Raw genomic sequence first — 23507 nt, forward strand, 5'->3', positions numbered from 1 at the left:
AATAATACAGGGCAAGTTTTAAACCAGCATGTATCAATATAATCACCATGGTAACTACAACTGTGATATCAGTTCGATTGTTTCAAATGGAGAAACGGTGCTTGTTTTCCCAGGTGAAATCACATGTTTTCCTGCTCCTATTTCTAGCCTTAGGAGTGATAGGCATCTCATATATAGAATATACACTCCCAAGACATAGCACAGATGGAAAAGTCATCCCTGCCTCCCTCAGAGTGATGTATTGAATCATGGGTAGGTAGTACTCGCAAAGTGTTCAAACAACCAAATACAAATACAGCACTGAGCCATGCAGTAAAATAAAAAGATATTGAGCCAACAACTGCGCTAAAATGTGTTGAGTAGTAACTGGTAACATGAAGGAGCTTTAGTTAGATACTGCATGGTAAGATAAAGGCTCTTCCTTTGACCTCTCATTCGGTGAATGTCAGCTGAGGCCTCGATGTGTTCAGGGGATTTACAATGACGGAATCTGAGCTAATTGAGCCAGCACGGACTTTGTTGGCACTCGAGTGACTCGTGTTTGAGCTCCTTATACATTTTAAATAAGATTTTTAATAAGCTGTACATATAAAGTGAGTGTTTCCCTTATCACCTCCTCGTGCATGTCTTACCAACATTTTTCTGCCCCTCTGCTACTGTACTCTTTGTAGACACTTTGGATTCAGCTGACTTTGAAACTTCTGAGTCTTTGGCAAGGAGCCCCATGTTTGTATTTAAATAAGCACAGAAAGTTGTAATGGCCTAGCCAGACTATCAGAGATAAAGTTTCAGCTGACCCTCTCACTGGCACGGACGCTTTTGGCCATACCGTGCCATCGGTGTTTTGAATAATTTGTCGTATCCAAACTCTTACACTGGCTTTAATTGCTGCATTAGCGTGACCTCAGATACCCTGAAAGTGCCGGTGGCCTTGACTGGTGGGATATGCATACTTTAAAAGTAGGACAAAAATGAAAAGGAAGAAGAAAGAGTGGGGAAAAGACATGAAGGCATGAAAACTGCATTAGGCGGTGGCAGCCAACACAGAGAGGAGGATGTGAATGATTCAGGAGGCAAAAAGATTAATAATGCAGGACTCCCTCTTTCCCTCCATCCCAGTGTCCCCCTCTCTCTCCTTCTGCCTCCCCTCCACTCCCTTCACCCTCCGCCTCCAACCTTTTGTATGTTTCTCCTTCATTCTTTGGATCTACTGTATTTGCTCCTGATTTCTCCTCTCTGTTGTTAAGTCACTGACCTAACCAGTAGGGGGAGCTCTCCTCATCAAGGCATAAGTGCTGTCTCCCACTTCCTATCTGTCCTCCCCTGCTGTGTGCAGGTTTTAGAGTGTGCACCAACTGAGAGCCTTTCATAAAATAGTGTTTGATGAAGTAAAATAATTTCAGTGTGCAGCCTCTGACTTTTCCCTTGCCACTAAGTCTAATGTAAGGTGTCTATTTTCCTGCCCCATAACATCACCTGTGTAACCCACATCAGTGCTCCTTTCCCCTCTATACCTCATCGCCCTCACCTAAGCCAGGGGCACAAATGACCTGGCCACAGGAAATGATGACCTAAATTAATTGCAACACTGATGGCCCGTCAGGAGGCTTTTAATTACCTGCTCATGTTTCTCTCCCTCTCTCTCTCCCCCTCTCTCTCTCTCCCTCTCTCGGTCCTACAGGACAGAGCTCTAATGGGCAGCATAACCAGGCTATGTGACAATGCCATCGCCCTGGAATCATTCAAAGGCTCCGAGAGAGAGACCAACCCACTCTACAAAGATTACCATGGTAAGAACACACACACTCGCTTATCTTTCTGTCTCTTTTCCAACACACACACACACACACACACACACACACACACAGGCAGTGCATTAAGGCTGGGGCTGGGCTGTGGATGGAGGCAGGGCAGCCCCCTTGCAGGCCAGGCTGTCAGTGCGCGTTAGTGTGCTGCTGCTCAATCAGACGTGCTCCTCAGTAGACAGGCCGGGGGGGATTCAGCTGCCACGCTGTACCCCCTCTCCCTCGCACCCTCACCCCCTCCATTCCTGCCTCCCCCCCTCCAGCAGAGCCTCTCTCCTCTCTCCCTCTCGCCTCGCCCCCTCTCCATCCCCAGTCCCATACCCCTGAGGCTCTGGAGCAGAGCAGACCAACACAGGGGAATCGATATTCTCACCATCACTCTCTCTTCCCCTCTGCCTCCATCTCTCTATCCCTCGCTCAATGTCTCCATGGCCAGCATGCTCTGCTAATAAATGGAGGGCAAGGCTTTCAGTAGGGGAAGAGGACACCGGTAAGGGACGATCGGAGAGACGGAAACGAAGGAAGAGGAGGAGGAGAGGGAAACAGAGTTCGTCCCTGCTCCCCCCGCTCCTCCTGATCACTTTTCCTTTACCATTCCCTCTTTCTCTTGTGTGCATCCCTCTGTTTTTTATCAATCTATCACACTCTTCACGCATAAAGGTCACTTTAAGCGAGTCGGGTATTTTTAGCCATGCCTCTCGAACTCTCCCACTCACTCTTGTGCTTTTCCTCTCATTTGCCCCCCTTCCTCCCCTCCTCCAGTTAGACAGCCCTGGTTGTGACAGATGAAGGGATGAGGAGTAAAAACATTCAATGGCAGATTTTGGTTTCATCCAACACCATGTTTTATTTAGAATACACATCCAATCGTGATCACATTCCTCTGCATTGTGAAGCCAGGTAGCATGTAGGCCCATTACACACATGAGTGTTGAAGTGCATCATGTTTTTTTAAATAGTTCTGTATTTTAAGAATGTTTGGAAATTTGCAATTAATATTATTTGAATTTCTTCTTCAGGAATATATTTGCCCTCTGTTTAACCAGCCAGAGAAACTCTGGTCGGATTATGAAATACATTTATGTGCATGATTGTTTTGATGTGTGTTCATGAGTGCAAACGCATCTGGTACAAGTGTGAGAGTGCGTGCGGATGCGCGTGCGTGCGTGTTTGCGGCAGCAGTTCAGGGCTGCTCAAAGCATGCTGGGAAGCCTGTCACTGCAAATCAGGCAAGGGGAAATCACCCAAGTGCACAGAGGAGAGAACCCACCATCCCCCACTTTCTCTGTCTGTCTCCCGTTCTCCATTACTCCCTCGATCTCTCCTTTTCTCTCTCACGCTCGTTCATACCAGCCCACTTCTGCCGTACTTTTCCACTTTTACGAAATGCAACTTTATTGTGAGAGGAATGAGGAACAAGGAGTAACAAATACTCCACAGCTCCTTTCTGTCTTTAGCAAGATTCCCTTGCTTGTATGTTTGCCTTCTGTCGCTCATTGCTTTAACGTGTCCTTTAATTGGAAGATCTCTTTACAGTACGCTCATTCACTGGCCGGTAGAGAAAAAGCCGAGAGTGGGAATGTAGATATGGAAACGCTGACAGATACCTTGTGACAAGTTCTTTCCTTGGTATTTTTTCAACAACAACAAATCCTCTTGTGTCTAATTTCTGCCAGTGGTGTTGTGATTCTTAATAAGGAAGTAGATGTCTTAAAAAAATACTGGTTTATTTATGCCTGTCCTAATACATTTAGTTCTATTTACTTAAGTATGAGCTAAGTTTACTTAAAATAAATAAATAACAAATGTTAAAAACAGTTACTATATTAAGAAGAGAAAATCTGCTCCTGTCAGTCATCACAAAATGTATTGGAAATGTATTAAACGTAGGATAATATTTGTTATTTAACTTTTTTTCAAAAGCCTCTTTGAAATAGAAATTGCCTGTTATGTATAAAACAAATAAAGACACATGTTTTCTATATTTTTTAAACATACAAATCAACCATCTATGAAATAAGTGTTAAAGAAACCCCATGATGCACCACCTTGCTCGCACTTTAACTGTAGTTTTTCTTCTCTGTTCAGCCCATTCATCGTTGATCTGCCCTCTCTGTCCTTCACAGGCCTGCTACACGTCCGCCAAGTTCCTCACCTGAACTGTCTGGCGAGTAAACTCCCTGACCACAAGGACCTGGCCTTCAAGCTCAAGAGAAAGCAGTTTACTATTGAGGTATGTTGTCTAGTTTACTCAGCATAAACAAAGCCTAGTGTTCGGTGGTTTTAGCCTCTTTATTTATTATTAATGCTGTCTCTCTCAGTCGGATTTTTGGGTTATATTTTTGTTGCCCCAATTTCATTCCTGTAAGGTATTTTTGTAACTTGCCATGTTACCATTAACCTAAAACAAGAGCTGGATTTAGATTTAAAGTAATTATTAATTAAGAAACCCATTACCTTTGATACCGTTCATCATCTTCAAAGCGGTGCTGACATTAAGTGCTGATGATAATGAGAAGTCTGTCATGTTAGCCAAGTTCTGCTAGCCTTTGTTTTCTTTTCCTCTTTAGTCTGTTATCGGGTGTTAAAATCAAAGGTGAAGTTATTGATTATACGCTGTTGCTGCCACACTTAGTCCAGTGCAATGTCAGTGGGCAACAGAGTGAGAAAAAAACATTCTATCTGTGTTTATGAACCATGGTGGATGTTATAGTTTGCATTTATATACTTAAAGGGTATAGATTATTTTACCTTCATGATATGTCTAAAGCAACTGCAACACACAGGTGTAAACTATCATAAACGTTTAAAGCCACAACAGCACTTTAAGAAGAAGCAGCTATGTACAGGAGGTGCTGCTTACATTCTCTGGCAGGTTGCTTTTCATTCAACTCAAGGTAGTAACTGTCGGGACCTGTTGAGAAAAGGAGCAGTACACAGCCGATTTACCGTACTTTGTACAGGTTAACCTGTAGTAGAGTTTGGGTGACGGTGGGGTCAGTGGCGTTTTAAGGTTGGAAAAAGAAGGGGTAACAACTACCACTGATACATGCAAGACCAGAAAATTCACTGTTATGTCATGCAATTTTGACTTAATGCTTCATATCCCTCTACAAATAATAGTCACTCCTTCATGCAAAACCTTCATATTTGCTTACATCTTACGTCTTACATTATCAACATTTCTGAACAACACCACTGCTGACTCCAGTTGCTATAATAACCTGTTTTTCTAGAACATTGTTTAGAACATCGATCACTGCCCTGAGCAAAGAGACGGATATTAACAGCTGTAGGAAGGTGGGGTCCTTAAGCTGTTTTGAAAGCCTGTATGCGTCGCTGATGGTGGCCTCATCCCAGTTAGCTCCCTGCATATGTCCCCCATGCACCAGAACGTCTCTGACTGGTTTTCCCAAACTGCCAGGACAGTTTCATATGTGGTCCTAAATCAGGTACAGGTCTGATGTTTTGCAATGCGACCTGAATCTGAACTTACATATCGGAAGTCATGCGACTTTTTCGTCACTCTCGATCGACATTTGTGTCACAATTCTGCACTGGCGGGAGTCTAACTGTAAATATTAACATGGAAGACGGCTTCGACTCTGCGTCCACACACACCTCTGCACTGATGTAGCAGCCATTGCTCCACAAAAAGCCACAATTAAAACTTTGGCTTTTTCTCCTCATCCTTGTCCTCGTTATCATCTGCTGTCGAATTCGCTGGCTTCCACAGCACATCAGTTTATACATGAAACCGTAAACGCTGACTTCCATGGCAGCCATGTTTGTTTATGTACGACCGCATGCTCCACATAATCTTTGTTATTGTTCTTTTGTGCATGTGGGTCAGTTCAGGACCGTGACCGGTTCACATTGCGATCTGATATTGGCCACATTTTTAAAAAAATGTGTAACATCCAAAGAAACAAATTGGATCTGAGAAATAAATTGGAATTGAGCACTAAGGCTTGTAGTGTCAACGTAGCCTTCGGTCTGCTAGAAACACCCTCAATATTGTTTACATTATGCATCATAAATCCCAGGGTTCACACAGTCGTGCAGACTTGACTTGGCCTGGTAGCACCATGTCACTTTTTCATCACAGTTCAATACCAGTTATAATTGAATGAGACATATTTGTTTAAATCAAATTTGCAGTGCTGGTGCTCAATTCCCAATTTGCATGATCCGCTCATATTAGTTGCTATGTTTGCTTTTCCCAATAATACAGATTGTTGAGAAGCAAAAATGCAACATCGTCAACGAGCTTGCAGTTAGACTCTTTTACTTGGAGAACCACTCAGTGTTTAATCTGGGATTGCTTTCCCTGACTCAATATCACTGATCCATAGCAGTACCCAAGACACCAAAACAACAAGGTGTTAAATCTGTTGTCTTTTGTCAAAAGGCAGTTATTTCTTTTCATAGAGTACAGCCCTCTTCCAGCAACAAGCAAATTACAACAACAGTACTTGGCAAATAACCAATCAAATAACCAATCAAATAGCAGTGAGGCAACAAGCAATCATCCCCACTTGGCATGAAATTTGTGCCATCCACTTTCAATGCCAAAGGCTTTGGGCATGCGTATTGTTGTTTACCCTCATTCTGGGCACTTGACATCACAAGCATGGCGCTATACCCACACAGCAGCCCCTTGAGCCAAACACTGTTAAAAACACCTTTCAATAACAGTTCTATCCTACCATTTGACTTAAATTGTAGAACTGTTATAAATAGAGGAACAACCGAGTATCAATGTATGTCATGCATGAATCCATAAATAGTTTCAGCAAGTTACTCAGTAACACCAAAACCATATCTGAAGCCAGCAGGTGGGTGCTATGCAAAGGGTCTTTGCCGCTTCTTCTGATACACAAGGGAGTAATGTTTGATGGCAACATAAACAAAATATGATTCATCTATTATGGTTATTACAACTTTCTTTTTGCATCATAGCTTAAATCTCCTGGTTAGCCTGACCATTTTGAGCCTGCAAAGAGTGAATGGCATACACACAGCCGGCACTTAATGGCCTTCCCATTTCTTCATACATTTTGATGTATGATTCCTCATCCTCTCTCTCTTTCTCTTCCTGTCACAGACGCATCCATTTTGCATGTGTCACATCATGACTCTCACTCAGAGCAATCAATCTGTCACTGAACTACCACTCCAGAGACAAATTATGGGGCCCTCCTCTTAGCTCAGGCTCATGATTGGTCCTCATTACATTATCATTACCTTATCACACCCTCTGGTCCCTGGCTCTTAGTGAGTCCTATTGTCTTACGTGGGAGGTGAGGGGGAGGAGAGGAATGCCCCCACTCCCCCACAAACCCTCTCTGCATCCTACGGTCAACCCTTTCTCATTTTCTGCCAGCCTCCACCATCCTTCTAACCCTTTCTCCTGTCTGCATTTGCCCGCTGCCCCTCCTTTCTCTGACCCCCTGAGTAGGCCACTCCAGTATAGATTTATAAGGTCCATAAAAGTCAAGGTGGTTATCCTCAGTGGTCTTTTAATTAGGCCCCTGTATTGGACAGGCCAGGGGGCCGAGGCCTAGTAACTGTCATTTATCCCAGCAGCACGTTGTAAAGACTGAGCTTTGTCTGCCTTCCTTGTTTAAGGAGCTGAGTTCTTTTTGTTGTTGTTGTGTGGTAACCATACCCTTATATTGCCCTCATACACATACCATTAAAAGAAAATCACAGTGATATCATCATAGGACCTGTCAAACTCTGTGATTGCTGAGATCAGAGAGTGCATAATATGAAACGTCAATCACAATCTTTGGTCATGACACGTTATATGCGTCAGGGAATTTCCCAGAGAACATTGTATCATATCAGCAGTCATGCATCAAATCAATCAAAACACAGATTAGTCATGTTATACGGTATTATGTTCTCGTGCTGTGTTCTGTGATTGGCTGTCATTAACGTGCACACCACCTTAGATGTCATGTCATGGAGGTGTGAGTGCATGTTGGCTCTACATCCCTCGTTGTAGGGGCATTGATATCTACAACTATACCTGAATATAATATGAATGCAGGACTACCGTCGTGCTCTGACCGCGTGGCTCATCGTATACTGCGTTTGACCTGTTGGTCAGCTGCCTCGGTGGGCCGCTGATTGACACATGAGATGGTGATTGGATTCTAAGCCCAGTGTCTGAAGTGTGACAGCTCACACCATCCCTGCTAATCACCTCATTTACTCAAGCTACAGGACTCCTCTGCCTGGGGCCACATAATACAGCATTCTCTTACTGAGTTGTATTGCTAACAGTATGTGCACTTATTTCAACTTTTGGCTTCTTTACCGTGTTTTATATCCAGCGTATCTTGCCACGCAATGCGTATAATCTTTCTGCATTAATTTGTTATGCGGTGGTAGTGAATGACAGGTGATTGACAGCGCAAACTCCTCACCAGTTGGGTCAGGCAGCGACACGTCATCCCAACTGTGCACGGAGTCACGCTGGTAATACATTTCGTTACTGCTGTTTGACTCACGCTTCTATCACCAGCAGCTCAGGAACGCGGAAAAGCATTAGTTTGCAGGCACGCAGAGTTCAGTTGTTTATGATAATTGAATTCTCTTAATTGGAGGTTGTAGTTCATTAATTCCCGGCCCCTCTCTCGGCACCGTCATCAAGGTTCTGTTGGTTCTGTGATAAGGTTGCCATAGAAACAGTTGACGTCTCCGAGAGTTCAAGCTACGGTTGATGAGCAGTTATTAGCCACGACGCCTGAAGCCAGAATTAACCCATGGCCCTGTCTGAGCAGGTAGGGGAGCGTTAGGTGTTTGGACAAGATTAACACATACTCATCGACACAAACATCGCACACTCCCACACACAGAGATATTGACATCCATGCAGCAGCACAAAAACATTCTTATTGAGAAACTCCCGCATGCAAATACGTAACACGCAACGTGTGTGAGAATTTTCTCACTTACTCACATTAAGCCGACACAGGCTTCTGTCACTAGTTTCACAGTGCAAGTTTCTTTGAGGTTGAGGCTCTAAAGAATGCAGATGGTACGCAATTACATTCTGCTTACCTTTGTTTGACCCTTTAAACTGACAGGCAATGTGCCTGTGGGGTACCGGGGTGCCAGAGGCAGGTCAGCAGGTCAAATACAGTATAAGACGGGGATTTGTGTCAAATTAGTCTCCTCTTAGAGGGGTTGTTTGGAGGTGTCTGTTGCACTGATGAGCGCTGTCACTTGGATGGCTGTGTAGTCTGCACATGTGTGTTTGCTTTAAGGAACCTCTGTAGTCTTGAGAACTTTCAGTTTTTTATTAATGGTTTTGGTTTTTGTGTCACTTTAAAGTCCTCATTGGAGAGAGTAAGTTGTTGGCTTCCCACAATTAATACATTTGTTGACGGTGATATTGATGTTTAAAATTTGTCCTCCACCTGTAGAAAACTCTGCTGCATATCAATTCAAGCGCCTCCTAAACTAAGAGCCACTCCCCCAAGGGGGTGATGGAGAGGTTTTAGCTTCACTTTCTGGGGAGCTGGTATGTCGTGTCATGAGCGCCTACCTTGCAGTGGCAGTTTAGAGTGGAAGAGTAAACAACAGAGACCGGTGTTCCGGTTCAACAAGTAACCATGTTAACTGGTAACTTTCAGCCAGGTGCATCTGTGGTTGTCGTAGTTACGATCTCAACATCTGCTACGTCTTTGAAGTGTTGTTTGTACAAACGTGTCATGTAGGCTACCAACGCTCAGTCGCGTTTTGAACGCTGCTTGATGTTGCACTAAAACAGGAAGAGAACAAGTCACTCGTCAAACTGAAACAACGGTCTGATTAGACTACTCATCAGTTGTTTGGAGGTATTTTGGGTTTAGGCACAACTAACTTGTTCAACCAGCTGAAAAAACAGCACGAAGTGCTGCATGATGAGTGTATGAAGGCCAAGAGGAATAAGGTCGCTCTTCCCTGTCCTTGTTCAGCGTCAAGTCAGACATCCACAACACTGTACAGCACGACACCCTATCCAACCAACTCCCAAAGACAGACTGAAGTAACCAATGCAATTTGCTTCTAGAAGAGGCACCAAATTCAGGTAAAGAATCCAGTTAGGTCTTAGTTTGATGGAAAGCAGCACAAAAGGGAACTGAAAGTGTTGCTTTGTTTTGTTTATTTTAATGTGAAAGTAAATTAAAAAAAGTTAAAATTAATAAATAATTGTCATGTCGATATTGATCAAAGTAATCGGGATTATAATTTTGGCCATATTCCTGCAGTCCTACCAGAGTATAACAAACTGCCATGCTGAGTTTTGGAGTCTGAAAGGCCTTAAACATCATCATTGTTTAACTCAAACTGAACTTTCTGGATTATCTCATCATCCCAGTGGTACCTAGAGAAAAAAAAAAAAATCCTCACTCTGCTAACTCTGCCATCACACAAACATCCTGAGATGTCCAATGACCTTCCATCCTACAAGGCATGAACTTGGCATAAACCCGCCGAGTGCATTTTAAAGCTGAATGGAGGGGAAGCAAAGAGGGGGCAGATAAAGGGGCTGATGATGATAATGGTGCTGAGGAGATGACGACTTAAGGAGAAAAGGGAAGCCGAACTGAAAGAGTCCGAGGGAGGTGTGTAGAGTAGGTTAATGTTTCTTGGCATGTCCTCAAAACGTCTTTAAGACATCGCCAGTGTCTGCCCCCTGTTGAAGCCTGTGGGTGCCGAGGGAAGGGTGTTAATGGACCTATGTGAGGAACAGAGCAAAAGCTCGGAGAGGAGGGGGGAGACGTGAGCCGAGAGGAGCAGTTAAGTGATTCTCAGGTCAGGTCTAATTAAAATGAGGGCTTTTCCTCAGAGGCACCAAAGCGTCTTATTGAGAGAGAAATAAAAAGGGAGGGAAAGAAAGAATTGTGGAAAGCAGAATGAATTAGACAGAGAGCCAGTCCTCAGGGCTTGTTTGTATATTTGTTTATATGTGTTTTGTATTGCATGCCTGGTCGTATATCTGCTTCCCCATGTCTCAAATAATGCTTGGTACTAAAGATCAGAGAAGAGCCAATGTTAAAAAGTACTTGTATGGAGAAAGAACTGAACTGGGTCATTTAATATTTACTTCCATTAGCTGATAACAATGACGATGAACAGGCTGACAGTAAACTAAATACAAACAATAGGCTTACTAGATGTCCTGAACCTATTAGTAGCTTGCAAAAAGTCCTGAGGTTCTCCATACATCTGCCTGTGATTCCTACCCCTGCCTTGGGAATCACAATCAGATGGGACTGGACCTTTGCAATAATATTCCAATTGAATAATTTATACTTCCTCCCTCGGCGCACACGAGCCCGCGTCGCATTTTGGAATGAGGTGTGCTTATGGTTTGTGCGTGTATGAGAAAGAGAGAGGGAGCTCGGTGCAGGCCAGCCGGTGGCACGCGATCGGACCCCTCAGCAGAACAATATTCACAACATACATCAGATTTGCATCAATTATTTAATGGGGATTTTATCTATTCTGCAAATGTGCATGTGTGTTTGAAGGGCCCAGCTTGTAAGGTCTCCGTGCTGAGTCTCGGGTGTGTTGGGGGGTGCAGATGTGTGCATGTTTTTGGGGTTTGTTTGTTGTGGTTCCTGCATGATGAGGCCTTCATGTGATTCAGGTTAGCAAGGACTTCTTAATTACTGGTTATTCTTCAATCCAATAATTAAAAACAAAACAGAAGCCACTTTATTAATTCAAAATCTCATAAAGAAACCACTGAGTTTCATGTGGACCTCACAGTGGTGATTTTATCTGAGATTTAGGCGTCAAGAATGGGCTTTGCCTGTCAAGGTCAAGATTCAGAAATCATTAAGGACCCTGGCTACGATAATCCCCCATGAGTTTTGTTTTCGTCAAACGCCTAGGGAGAAAAAGTAGTTGCTGTAGTTGGGTCAAAGCTCAGTAAGAGAATATCTGGGACTTTGCCAAACGTGTTGCCCTCTATATAATATCAACACAATGCCGAAACATTTCTTGCAAACGGGCAGCATTAAAGGCAAACAAAACAGGGCATATGTGCTCCTCCTGCCACACTGAGTAAGAGAGTGGTCCGCCTGAACTCGCCCTGGAAGTGAAGCTGTTTCATCAGTGAGCAGTGAACCCTTAACATGGTCCATGCACCACTCAGCCCCCATCAGACTAGACGGGCCACATTGGACTCAGACCTGATTAAAGTAGCCCTAGTTGTCTTCAGCTCCCATTAAAGTGAGAAAAGGAAAGAGGCTGTAACTTGCATCCACCCTGCATCCATGGGGTCTTGTGGTACTATAGGGTACGTGTAAGTGTTCGGAGAGGGCTCACCATTAGCATAATGGTAGTGACTAGGGAACCACAGGCCCCCTGGTGCTTATAAACTGGGTCTTCACTGTATCCTTGTCTTCTGCCTTGTTTTATTGTTATCTGCAAGGCTTTAGATAACTGTGTCTAATTTTGCCTTAGGTCCGTTCACTCTTGTAAAAGTCTTAAAACTCCTATTTGTATAGACGCCTGTCATCAGGTTGAATTCTGATGAAACAAAATACAGCATGCAGACCAAAGAACTTTTGTTTGTCTCCTCAGCAAGATCTCAGAAAGGAATAGGTTAATTCATTAAAATTAAATCAGAAGAAGATTTATCTTTAACAAGTTCTACACAAAAAAACACAGGACAGGTTCAGCAATGGGATAATAAGCAAGTCCATGGAGGCCATGTTGGATGTTACTGTAAAACTGGTTTATGATGCAACATTCATGTTGGCTTTGATACCAAGCTAAATCTCGCTGTTAGCTTAACTGTTGCTTCGCCAAAGTTTCACTTTTGTAATATTCCAGTTGTTAATCTCACATAGCCACAAGTATATAATTTTCGTCAGTGTTCACATCCTGCTAACAGCTTTGTTTAAAATAGAAAATTAGTATTGAAAAAAAAAGTAGTGCCTTTCTTTAACTCGTCTCCAAAATATATACGCATGCAAGCCAGATGTAGATGTTTACGTCAACAGGAGAACCACTTCTGTCCACAGGGGCCGCCGAAATCAACATTATGTAAAAGTTCCATATAGCAGCTTTAGTGTAGAGGGCATTCAAAAAAGTATCTTTTTGTCTTTTAAAAGAGACAACAAGCATAAATAGCCGAGGCAGGTACATTATGTAAGATTGCAATAAACACCTACATGTAAACAACAACACTGCAGTCCTAGTAACACTCAGTTCATCAATCTAAACCTCATTTTCTACTTCATTATTTTTAGTAGAAGTTATAAAAATATTCCAGATTTTTCCAAACCTTGTCACATTTATTTTTATGTGAAATAGCTCATCTCTTCAAGAGCAAAGTGAAAAGTCATTAATCTCAACCATTGGGAAATAGCACAGTTTGTTTGCTTCTTTCAGGCAACGCATTGTTTAGCCTCCAAAAAACAAACATTCAGCAGAGACTTTACATTGTTTAAAATTACAAAATGATCCAGGAAGATATTAAGAATGTAGAGTTGCGAGGCATCTCTTAACCAATAATTTGACTGCACAGATTCAACACCTTTTCCCAGAACTGCAAATGATACTTTACAGAACTAAACATCTGCATTTGCAGCCGTGCATGTATTTAAACAGTTATCTGTTAGTATTTTAAAAATCCAAACATTCAGCGCACAATCATCCAGATATTCAGCGCTCTATACGATCTCTTTTCATTTAAAAACAATCAAGACACAAATAAATGGTGGCTTAATAGTTTAGCCAAACTAAAGAAGCCAAAACAAAACAGTCCCCTCCTGCTGTTGGTCCACAGAGAAAGTTAAAATTGCCGTCATGGGCACAAACAGCTCCGTGGTCGGAGTGGTTCAAAGGTGGAATGTTGATCCGGAGCAGGAGCATCAAACTCAGGAAGGCTCTCTGCTTGCTCCTAAAAATAACTTTCCCACACTCTCACTGCTCGGTGTCCTGGGGGGTCAGGATGAGGAGTGTGTGGATGTTTTTTTCTATGTGTCTGCTCAGTGTTTGTGTATGTTTTGCTGCTTGCAATAGGGCTTCTGCCTACACTGATATAGTCTTACTTCCAAATTCTGTAACATTACAGGAGTTTGGTCGACAACAAATGTTTGCATTTTTATTGCATGTTTTGTAGATAGAGTTGAATAGACATTTTTTATACAGATATGACCAGATTATCTTCAATGTTTGGGTACACTGAATGTGTCTGCCACCTTAGGACACTGCTCATTATTCACAAATCTGTAACATTGCTAATTCCATGGCTTCAACATTCAGACCAATGAGAAAGCAATTTATTCAGCTAACAAAGTTTTCATCAGCAACACTTGCACTGTGAGGGAGGAGAGGAGTATATTTTGATAGCCTCCACACAACAGAATATGTGTGCTTACATGATTAATCTGTTTGCATCACAAAAAAAGTCGGCTTAGAGATGCCTGATCATTCGGACCCTTTTTTCTAAATGCTTTCTCTGTCAACAATCCCTCAATGAGTGCTTGCTTGACAAAAACAAATTGGGTGTCTTGATCCTCTTTTCTTTCTCTTTATCTCCAGGCACACCATAAAGGCATTTGTTTCAGCTAATCATGGGAGCTACTTAACCCCTGCTACTGTGAATATGGTCGTATTTAAAAAGGATTCACCCAACAGTCAACACAGAGTTGTTTAAAGTGGTGTCGGCCATTGAGAGAAGTTGGCCAGCCGCTGAATGTAGCGGGGCTCATGAATTTTACGAGGGCAAGTGTCCCCCGTCCTTCAGAGTTCACAGGTGGCTATTGAAAGGGCCCCGGCCAGATGATGGAGGATAGTTAGGACACATATAGAGCCCTGAATAGACTTTAATTACACTCAGCAGATCAGTCAGAGGGCCACTGGAAGGACAAGCCAGCACTTCAAAAGGCAAGTTAGAGGGCAAGGTGATGGCGCCTTATCGGAAGGTTTGCGACCCCGTCAGTAAATCGGGGTGCGTGAGTCAGTGGTCGTGTCTTTATGCAGCAAAAATAGAACTTTTCTCTTTGTGCGTTTCTCAGTCTGTGTGTGCGTGTGCTACCTAACACACATACGTTAATGTGTGAAGGTGGGGGAGGCAGCATGTGGGAGAATACTCCAGTGTGTGGCTTAACCAAACTTTCCTTTTGTCCCTAACAATGATGAGTGATGATGAGTGACAGGGGTGTTAGGAGTGGGATCTGGGGAACAGAATGCGCCTAAGCAGTGCTCACCCAGACTCGCACAAAAGGCAGCAAAAGGTCAAATCTGAGGCAAGCTTCTTATCCACTGGCATAGAGTTTTGCACCATGTTTTGTGTCACGTAATTAGCTAAAGCATGTCATGTATCTGTGTCTCGCTCAGGCTGACAGGCCAGTATTATTTTTATGCAGTTTCACCACCATCCTTGACTTTTCAGTCCTTTTTAAAGTGCACAAAATCTGTTTGTTATAGATTATCAAAAGCAGTTCTTCTGGGAGTCGCATCATATTGAGTCCTGAAATACCCTTCGCCTTTTCTCTGCCCTCATCTTGACTTTGAGATGCTCTCTTTCTCTCTGCATCACTTCCTTTTATTCGTCTACCAAACTGCGTATCAGTTTATCCCCTGACTCTGAAGTTAGTAAGAAAACATGCACGGTTGTCCTTTTGTTACGCAAAATCCATACATTCTGCTTACACAGCCCAACTACACCCACAGAAACCCCTCCCTTCACTCCCCCTTCACACACATTATGCTCCACCGCTAGCAAGGGATGAGGCGGACTTGCGTGCAAGTGTTTCCCAGGAGGCAGTTGTAGACTGAGGGTTCTGAGGCCCGGGGACGGCTCTAGATGGCGGTTAGCGAGGAACCAGTATTTCTTTTTCTTTTTTTGCCTGCTCTCCTCCTCCTACCCCTCCCCCTTTCTGAGCTCAAGTAGTGATCGTAATGGGGGGTGACAGCTCACCTCTCCCTAGCGTGCCTACGGTCCTCGGAGCGTTAGACCCCCCCGCGTAACCCCGCCGCCACCCCCCCAAGTCCCGGAAGGCCACAAAGGTTACTCCATATGTTAGTCTGAGGATTCTTATGAATCTTTTTTTTTTTTTTCTTCCTCTCCAACTTTATTTTCTGTCAAGTCTACAAAGATTTGTATGAATTACGTCAACTCTGGTAACATTCTGCTTGATCCTCTCATCATGATTATATTTGCCCTGTATAGATCCTCTGTCATTGTTTACATTTTTTTGCTCTGTCATCCTGTTCTTCCGTACGAGCTACGACTCAGTGGTGTGAAAAGATCCAGGCCCTGGAGTTTCACGTCTATTAAAGGCTTCATGTTTGGAGAAGGAAGTGATCTGATGGCCTGATGTTGTACGCTCACTTACACAGACTGTTTGTATGGGGACGTCATGTATGCTTGCTTCATCACACACTTTGAATGTGCACGTGTGCATGCATATGTGTGTGTACTTGGTCGCCCGTGTTTAGCATGCGTTTAGAGCATCCCTACATGCATTTGCACTTTTAAAACGCAAGTCTCCTGAGAGCTGTTTCATTACTTTATTTTAATTGTTCAAAAAGTTTGAAGAAATGCAGTTTTGTTTGTTCACTTGAAGCTTTGTCAGGAATATTTTACATCTCTGTTTCAGATATCAAAGTTTGTACTTATTGAGCGAGTTCATTTGCTCGAATCAGAAATTACCTGCTTACCTCGACAAGAAGAAAGATCCCGCTGAATGTCGCTCTCCGGCTGAATCTCGCAGGACATGAAAGTTAACAACCTCCTTTGATGCGCATCCGTAAAAACACTCAGCAGCCAGCGTTTGAGCTTTCTGCATCAACAGAAGTCTTCTAAGGAGACGGAGGATGTAATGCACAAAATTATAATTAAATCAGTACAGTGAATTTCTTGCAACGCACTTCTTGGTGTTTGTGTGTGCCTTTGAATCTCTGCAAGACTGTTAATGCTTGTGCGAGGCCGGGATAACCAGCTAGTGAAATTGTATAATGAGCAGCGTGTGTGTGTTGAGAGGAGGGTTTGCGTGCTTAGATGGGCGAGGAATATCGCACAAAAGCATGTGTAGTGGTGAATATTAGAGTATACAGAGCGTTAGCAAGGTCACTCTGCGTACAGAAAGAAGTGCTTTCCTGTCTCAAACGCACTTGCTCTCCCTCTTTCGCGCTGTCTCACTCTTTCTTTTGTCTCCCTCGCTCCGACTCTTCTTTTTTTAATCATAGTAAGCTTTTTAAGAGAGTTGCTCCCTCTACATGCAAAGCCCTTATCCCAACTTAGCAGCCTTCGCATTCACCCTTTCACCTCATTTGCTACCAGACACAGAGTCAGCTTGGCGTTTTATAAGCTGGTGCCTGTTTTAGGATGTTGTAATCACGGTGAACATTCAAGCTAAACTCAATTGCCGAACCTCATTTGCCCCAACCATACAGAAAAAAAAGAAAAGATAAGCAATCTCATTTGGATGGTCGGACAGAAGTGCGCAGACACAGCAGCACTGCTGTGGGAATCAATCTGCGACGTTAGAATATGTGAGATAAGTGCCAAAGGGTGTGTGTGTGTGCAGCTTCCCGGCATCCTCTCCAAACACCCTGCAGGCTAAAGTGGATACCCGGCCACGCCCCACATATCACCCCATGTGATATTAAGGGATGCATCCTGCACATACTCGGGACACGCAACATTTTTCTGACTCTCTTTTTTTTTAAAACCACATGAGCCCTCCATATATTTCTCAATGCGGCGCACACAAGTGCATCACCACTTCTGGCCTTAATGGCAGCCTACATATCAGAGAGGAGGCACTGGCCGGGTGTAATCTGACTTGTCTTAATTACAGGCAGTATCCAGTAATAGGCTGCTTCCATAGATATCAACCATTAGAGCAGTGTCTCTGACGGTGGAGGCCTGATTGGCTACGAGGTGGGTGATAAAGAAGCCATGCCTCATTTACCTCCAATTTTTTGTTCACACATCCCTGTATTAAAGTCAAGCGTGAAGATGGCAAAAAGACTGTGTTAAACTGATTTATTACGAGCCCTCCTATGTGCTGCGAGCTAATCTGCTCCTCCTGATTGCATTGTCAGCAATCAGCGCTGCTCTACAAGTAAATGATTTTACTGGATGGAAGTTGTTTCGGCAAAGTTTTAATGCTCAAGTTTTCATTGAATTGACCTTTTTTTTAGGCTCATAAAAATTGATACCAGCGTGGCATTGTGACTTATATTCTTTTTCTGCTGGGAGCTCATAAAAGCGCCGTCTCCGGGCCTTGGGCTTGCCGAGTGTGCTTTCACTTCCAAAACCTCAAACCAGCAGCTCTTGTCTGCTAATTGAACTAAACCGCAACAAGCCTCCTCAAATAGACTTTATAAACTCGGCCAAAAAGTCCTCCTTAAGCACACTTTATCTGTTTCCTCTCAATTATCCGTACTTGTCTGCAAGAACACACATGCCCTTTTTACCGACTCATAGCGTGCTCTCCTTGAGGGTGAGCTTTGATGTACATAATGACCAGAAGGATATTGATGATACATTCATAATCCTTCCATCTCACTCATTCACTTTGCCTCTGTTAGCACCGGAGCAGCATGCGATCTGATGACATGATATGTTTGAGTAATTCCACAGACGGCTTCACCATCCATTTGAAATGCCATAAAACAAAGTCAGCCCATTAAAGGTAATATACCCATTATTAGTATGGAAATTAGAAATGGGATGCCATAGAATACTGAAAGCTTGTCACATGAGTGACAGTTAAAGACACTCCTGGTTCAGTGCACTGTATTTAAGGAATGTTTGATGTTTTTCAAACTCTGTATTTGGCGTATTATTGTCGGGTGGCAGCCCACACCTTGTTGGTATTTAAGACAGATTTCAGCGGATATTACTGGATTGTGGTGGCGGTTGCATTTAAGGGTACAGCTTCCTCATAACAGGGAGGTGTCGTCTGCTGACAGATCACTGTCTGGATGAGAGAGCACAGCAGCATCCCACCTCATTACCGTAGCAACACACTAACCGAGGGACCGACACACTGCTCTCTGTGATTAAGATGTAAATTTCCTCTAATTGGAATGTAAATTCATACATTTATATGAAGACGTCAGCTGTCAGATTGCAATATTGTGTCCTTTTTTCTCCTTTTCCCCTGTTCCCCAAGCAGGGACGAGGTGCCTGTAATCTGTATCATACTCCCGCAGCCCATCCTGGGATTTGCCGTTTGTTTAATGTCGGGCCCATTGTCCTGCATCCAGCCCGTCATTGTAATGCTTCCCATTCATGTTTCTGTGTTTTGTTGCGGTCTGATTTGCTCTCGCTACCTGTGTTTGTTCCTCCATGCATGGCTGAGCCGTCAGGGCTTTGGGGACGGGGAGGGACTTTGAGACGGGGCCGGGGTCATTGGGTGGCCGTATTTTGTGTGTGCATCGATTACTTCTGCTGAATGTTCCTCAATGCAAATAAGTCTGCCACTTTGAGAGGAAGCACATGTATCTGAAGTAATTAATTTTACCCTTGAATAACAGCTGTGGTGTTGGTGTGACGTGTTCCAAATTGAGCTTTCTCACCAAAAAGGTGTTAATTTAGGGGTTTGGCTGATGGAGTAAGCGTGTTTGCCAATGTATGGCCCATATAACGGCATCGTTTTTGTCCTGCTAATTCTGAGACCGTACCATCGTTTGTGTTCGGTTACATTATGATGTGGAACATTCTTCCCTCGTAAATGTTATGATAGTGTTTGCCTCCAGATAGCCTGCGTTATGTTTTATTCTTATTAAGTTCTCTTGACTGGGGTTGGCCTGATGACATGCTTTTACAACACAATAGAATGGTGCTAAAATGATTATGTAGTATGTAATCCAACTCGGTCTTACCTTTAAATTAAGTAGTCAACTTTTTGTGTCCGTATTTTTCACATAAACTTTCTGATTATTGTCCCCTTTATTTGGGAGAAGAATTAAGATATGCTTATCCAGACAGTTTAAACACTTATGACTTCAGGGAACTAATCCTTTTTTCGCACAGCAAGTTTTACCAATACGTGTCTCAACAGGTCATGCCCCTGAACCGAGAACAATAACGAGAGATTTCACACCTGACATGCTCATACAGAAGTAAGCAGTGTTTTGCAGGTGAAAATGGAAGAGAGCAAAGAATTATGAATTAATCCTTTCAGTCATGCTAGACCACCAGTGAGGAACTTAAATGTTTTGTAAAAGTGATGTAAAGTCACGTGTTGCAAATAACGTATGGCCTATGGTTTGACTGATCAGACTGAGCTCTCATTGCCTATAATCTTATATGATTTACCAGGTGTGCAGACCTCAATGGCTAGCTTGGTCCAGGCCTGCTACTTCAGGTACCAGTGAGCTAAGCAAAGGTATCACAGTGACAGCCTGTTTAATATTTGTCTCTGCAACTGCAAACAGTAGATAAGACCATTCATGAAAAAACAATTAGCCACTATGTACGAACACTTGACATAAATGTATGGTGTTGCATTGCTCTACCCGTCCTCTACATTGGTAACATATGAAAGTACCTTAGTGTAAATATCCACTGTATGTGCACCATGGTAAGTAATGAGTATCACAGGCCTAAATCTGCAGCAAGGATGCATAGACTGTGTAAAAGCTACAAACATCCAGAGGGGATTAGAAGTTTATATCTATAAATAAAACAGGAGTTCATCATACGTGGTGAAATCATTTTGATTTGTTGTGTTAAAGACAGAAGTGGTTCGCGTGCCAGATCTTGCACTAATGTCATGTTTTGATGAATAAAAACAAAAGAAGCACAATTTCTCCTTTGTATGTTTGTGGATTGTGCAGATTGACAAGTGTATCTGGGTGTGTGCTTGAGGATCCTGCATACTTCCTGTACATTCCTCTCAGGCACAGGTAGCGTGTGAAATCTCACAGGTCACGCAACCTTTCCACGAAGGAGGCTCTGACGCTGGAGTTGCCGGGGCCTATCTACCGCTTTTCACACACTTTCTGTGACAGCGTTTGAGCTGATGTATTGAAATTTGTTTTTGTATGCAAGTGCGGCTACAGACTATAATCAAATAAAAACAAAAAGCATAAGACAACGTGATGTGTTCACAGTTTATCAGTGTGTGAAGGGTGCTGCAGGGTTTGACAACAGCATGCGTAGGTGTTGTGGGGTGCAGGAAATTAAAAACACTGCAGCTCCCAGGAGGAACCTCCAGGCCGCGTCAGGCAGGGAACAGAGAGGGCGAAAGGACCCTTCTATTTTTAGGCGCAGCCGCAGGTCACACTAGCTGAACCTGTGTGAGAGACACAGCGGCTAGTAAAAGGCCAGTCGGTCTTCACAGGCGTTGACTGTTGTGTTGCATGTGACAGAGCCTGGGATTCCCATGCCGTCTGGTTCCAGCTGAGTGTTGAGCTGTGCACCAGGAATCCTGACTATGCTGCCACAGCTTGTCAGTGACTACTCCACCCACCTGTGGCACCAGGCCTATGTGAAGCGCCCTCCCTCAATTAGCCCTCCATCAGTAAGGAATCTTAATAAACCTGATCCTTTCACTTCCACTCAATCCATCAGCGTCTGTTTATTGCATCGAATCAACGGCGTGGAAGGCTGACACGTTCCCAGCCGTTGTTTCTGGTTAGCAGGAATCTGCCTCTGGTCAGGTGAACCGGTCGACCGCTTGTACATCCAGGTGACTGGAGAGCAGCCTATCAGGTATTAGGTCCTGATGCACGCACCCCCCTCAGTGACTAACAGTTCCACCCATCACCTGACTTTCCAGGTGTCAGAGGAGGAAGTGAATCATCTCTTTTGTCTCTGTGTGCCAAGTTGATCCTTGATTGATTTTAAGAATATAGTAAATTATAGGGACAGTTGGATTTTTTTTGAAGGGGGGTTTTGTGCATTACTTTGCATTACTTGTTTATTACCTACAGTAGATGACGGCAAGTACGGCCCCTGTTTGGAGAAGCAGGCAGAAGTACCGACTCAGAAGTGAAGCTCTGCACCTTTCTCTGCCTTTGCCACTTCCCCGCCTCAAACCAATCTAAATTAGTTTAAGTATATGCTTTAATTTCAATATTTACACAGCTTCACCTTGCTGTCAAACAGTCCTTTTCTTAGGCACTACTACGCAGCTGTATACCTACACATGCTGCGTGCATACAACAAGAGAGGTAGGAAGGAAATGGGTGAGAGAGAGACATACAGACAGAGAAAGACAGAGAGAGAGAGACCATTATGTCCCCCAGGTATGACAGAGTCACTCATGCAGAAAAATCCCACATGGAGGGAGGTGTGTGTGTGTGTGTGTGTGGGTGCATGAAGGAACTCTTGGCTCCCTCTCCTCGTTCGTACCCCCCTTCCCCTGAAAACACATCTGTCTTCCTTTCTCTGCCACACACCTTTTCTGCATCCTTCGCTCACCTTCTCGCTCCAGCATCACAGACTTTTCACAGCTTAAAATGTTTTCTCATCTCAGAGTGTCTGTGTCCTCTGAGCGTTTCTTGTCACATTTCATGCCACCTGCCATATCTTGTCCAACTTTCAGGGGATCGTGCACTTTGGCTGCTGGTCGGTTCTCTTTTCAGCCGACGCTCTTTGGCCTTTTGGACGCGCTGCTTGCTACGGTTACCCCGAGCGGTCCGTCTTACATGCAAATATGTGTCGGCTCTACAGTGATCACCATTTGAGTCCGCGGCGGAGCGATCTCATGGCTGCGTGCATTAAAACAATTAAACTTTGCCCCTCCCCCGCCACAACAATCATTTGCGGATGTGTTGGGTGAAATTTAGCAAGAAATTATCATTTTCTGAATCACTTCACTCTGCTTGCTCAGTGTTTGTTTCATTCTTTCTCTTTTCTCCGTCTCCTCTTTGAGCTCTTTAAAAGACTTGGAGCCCCCTGCATGTTCTTCCTTTTGCTTCCTTTCTCTGTACTTTTTTTTCATCATTATCCAACAGCACTTTTCTGTGCGTGCAAATGCTTTCTGAACGGCGTCCTTTCTTCCCTTTCAGGCTGGATGTCATTGTTGCTGCCTGTGGGCTGGGTGTATTTATTTAGGGGTAATTGGTGTGTGGATGAGTGAGGTAATGAGGTGCATCCACACTTGGCTGCTCCCCTCCCTGAGAGCCGGAGACAGACGTAGCCTAGCTGGGCTCCGGCTTGAGCTGCACCACACTGCTGTCTCCTGCACACGGGCCAGAATGGCTCTTTCATACCCAGGTGGACAAACACAATCACCGAGGCTGATACCTCAATGAAGCGTCTGCAGCTTGAAGTGGTGTGTGTGTGCGTGCATGTGCAAATATCCTTGTGTGTGTGTGTCTGTGCACATATTTATGGGTGGGAAGGGAAAAAACAGCACTGTCTCGAGCCCTTGTTTGTCTTGCGGCTTGTGTTTGTATAAGTGATTTTCCCTGTGTGTTTGTAAGTGCATGTATATCAGGCTGAGTGGGTGTTCAATGGAGCTCAAGGAGGACCTCTGGCTCTCACAGCCCCCTGCCAACCTCAAACTGCCCCTGATGTCCTGCAGAGTTACCTAATGATTTCACTTACACCTCCCTTATCTGTCTGGCCCGTGTGGCAGCAACCGTCTGACGCTTCAGCCTTTACATGCCATTTGCTGCCTCATATCCTGTGAAATTCAATTGCACAGCTCCGACTGTAGCCAGAGTACGGGGATCTCCCTCTCTCTCTCTCTCTCTCTCTCTCTGTCTCTC

At 43.8% G+C, this 23507-nt stretch overlaps 1 protein-coding gene across 1 annotated transcript in view; it reads left to right on the forward strand.

Annotated features, from left to right (window-relative positions):
- Positions 1 to 23507, forward strand: part of elp4 (elongator acetyltransferase complex subunit 4) — a 56298-nt gene that overhangs the window by 19740 nt on the left and 13051 nt on the right. The window contains exons 8-9 of the mRNA XM_069661922.1: positions 1682 to 1790; positions 3932 to 4038. Of these exons, the coding sequence (XP_069518023.1) occupies positions 1682 to 1790; positions 3932 to 4038 (216 nt within the window). The remainder of the gene's footprint in view (positions 1 to 1681; positions 1791 to 3931; positions 4039 to 23507) is intronic.

The sequence above is a fragment of the Semicossyphus pulcher genome, unplaced genomic scaffold (assembly GCF_022749685.1).
Source record: "Semicossyphus pulcher isolate SPU_LCO1_2020_fin unplaced genomic scaffold, fSemPul1.0.p SCAF_1, whole genome shotgun sequence".
NCBI lineage: Eukaryota > Metazoa > Chordata > Actinopteri > Labriformes > Labridae > Semicossyphus > Semicossyphus pulcher.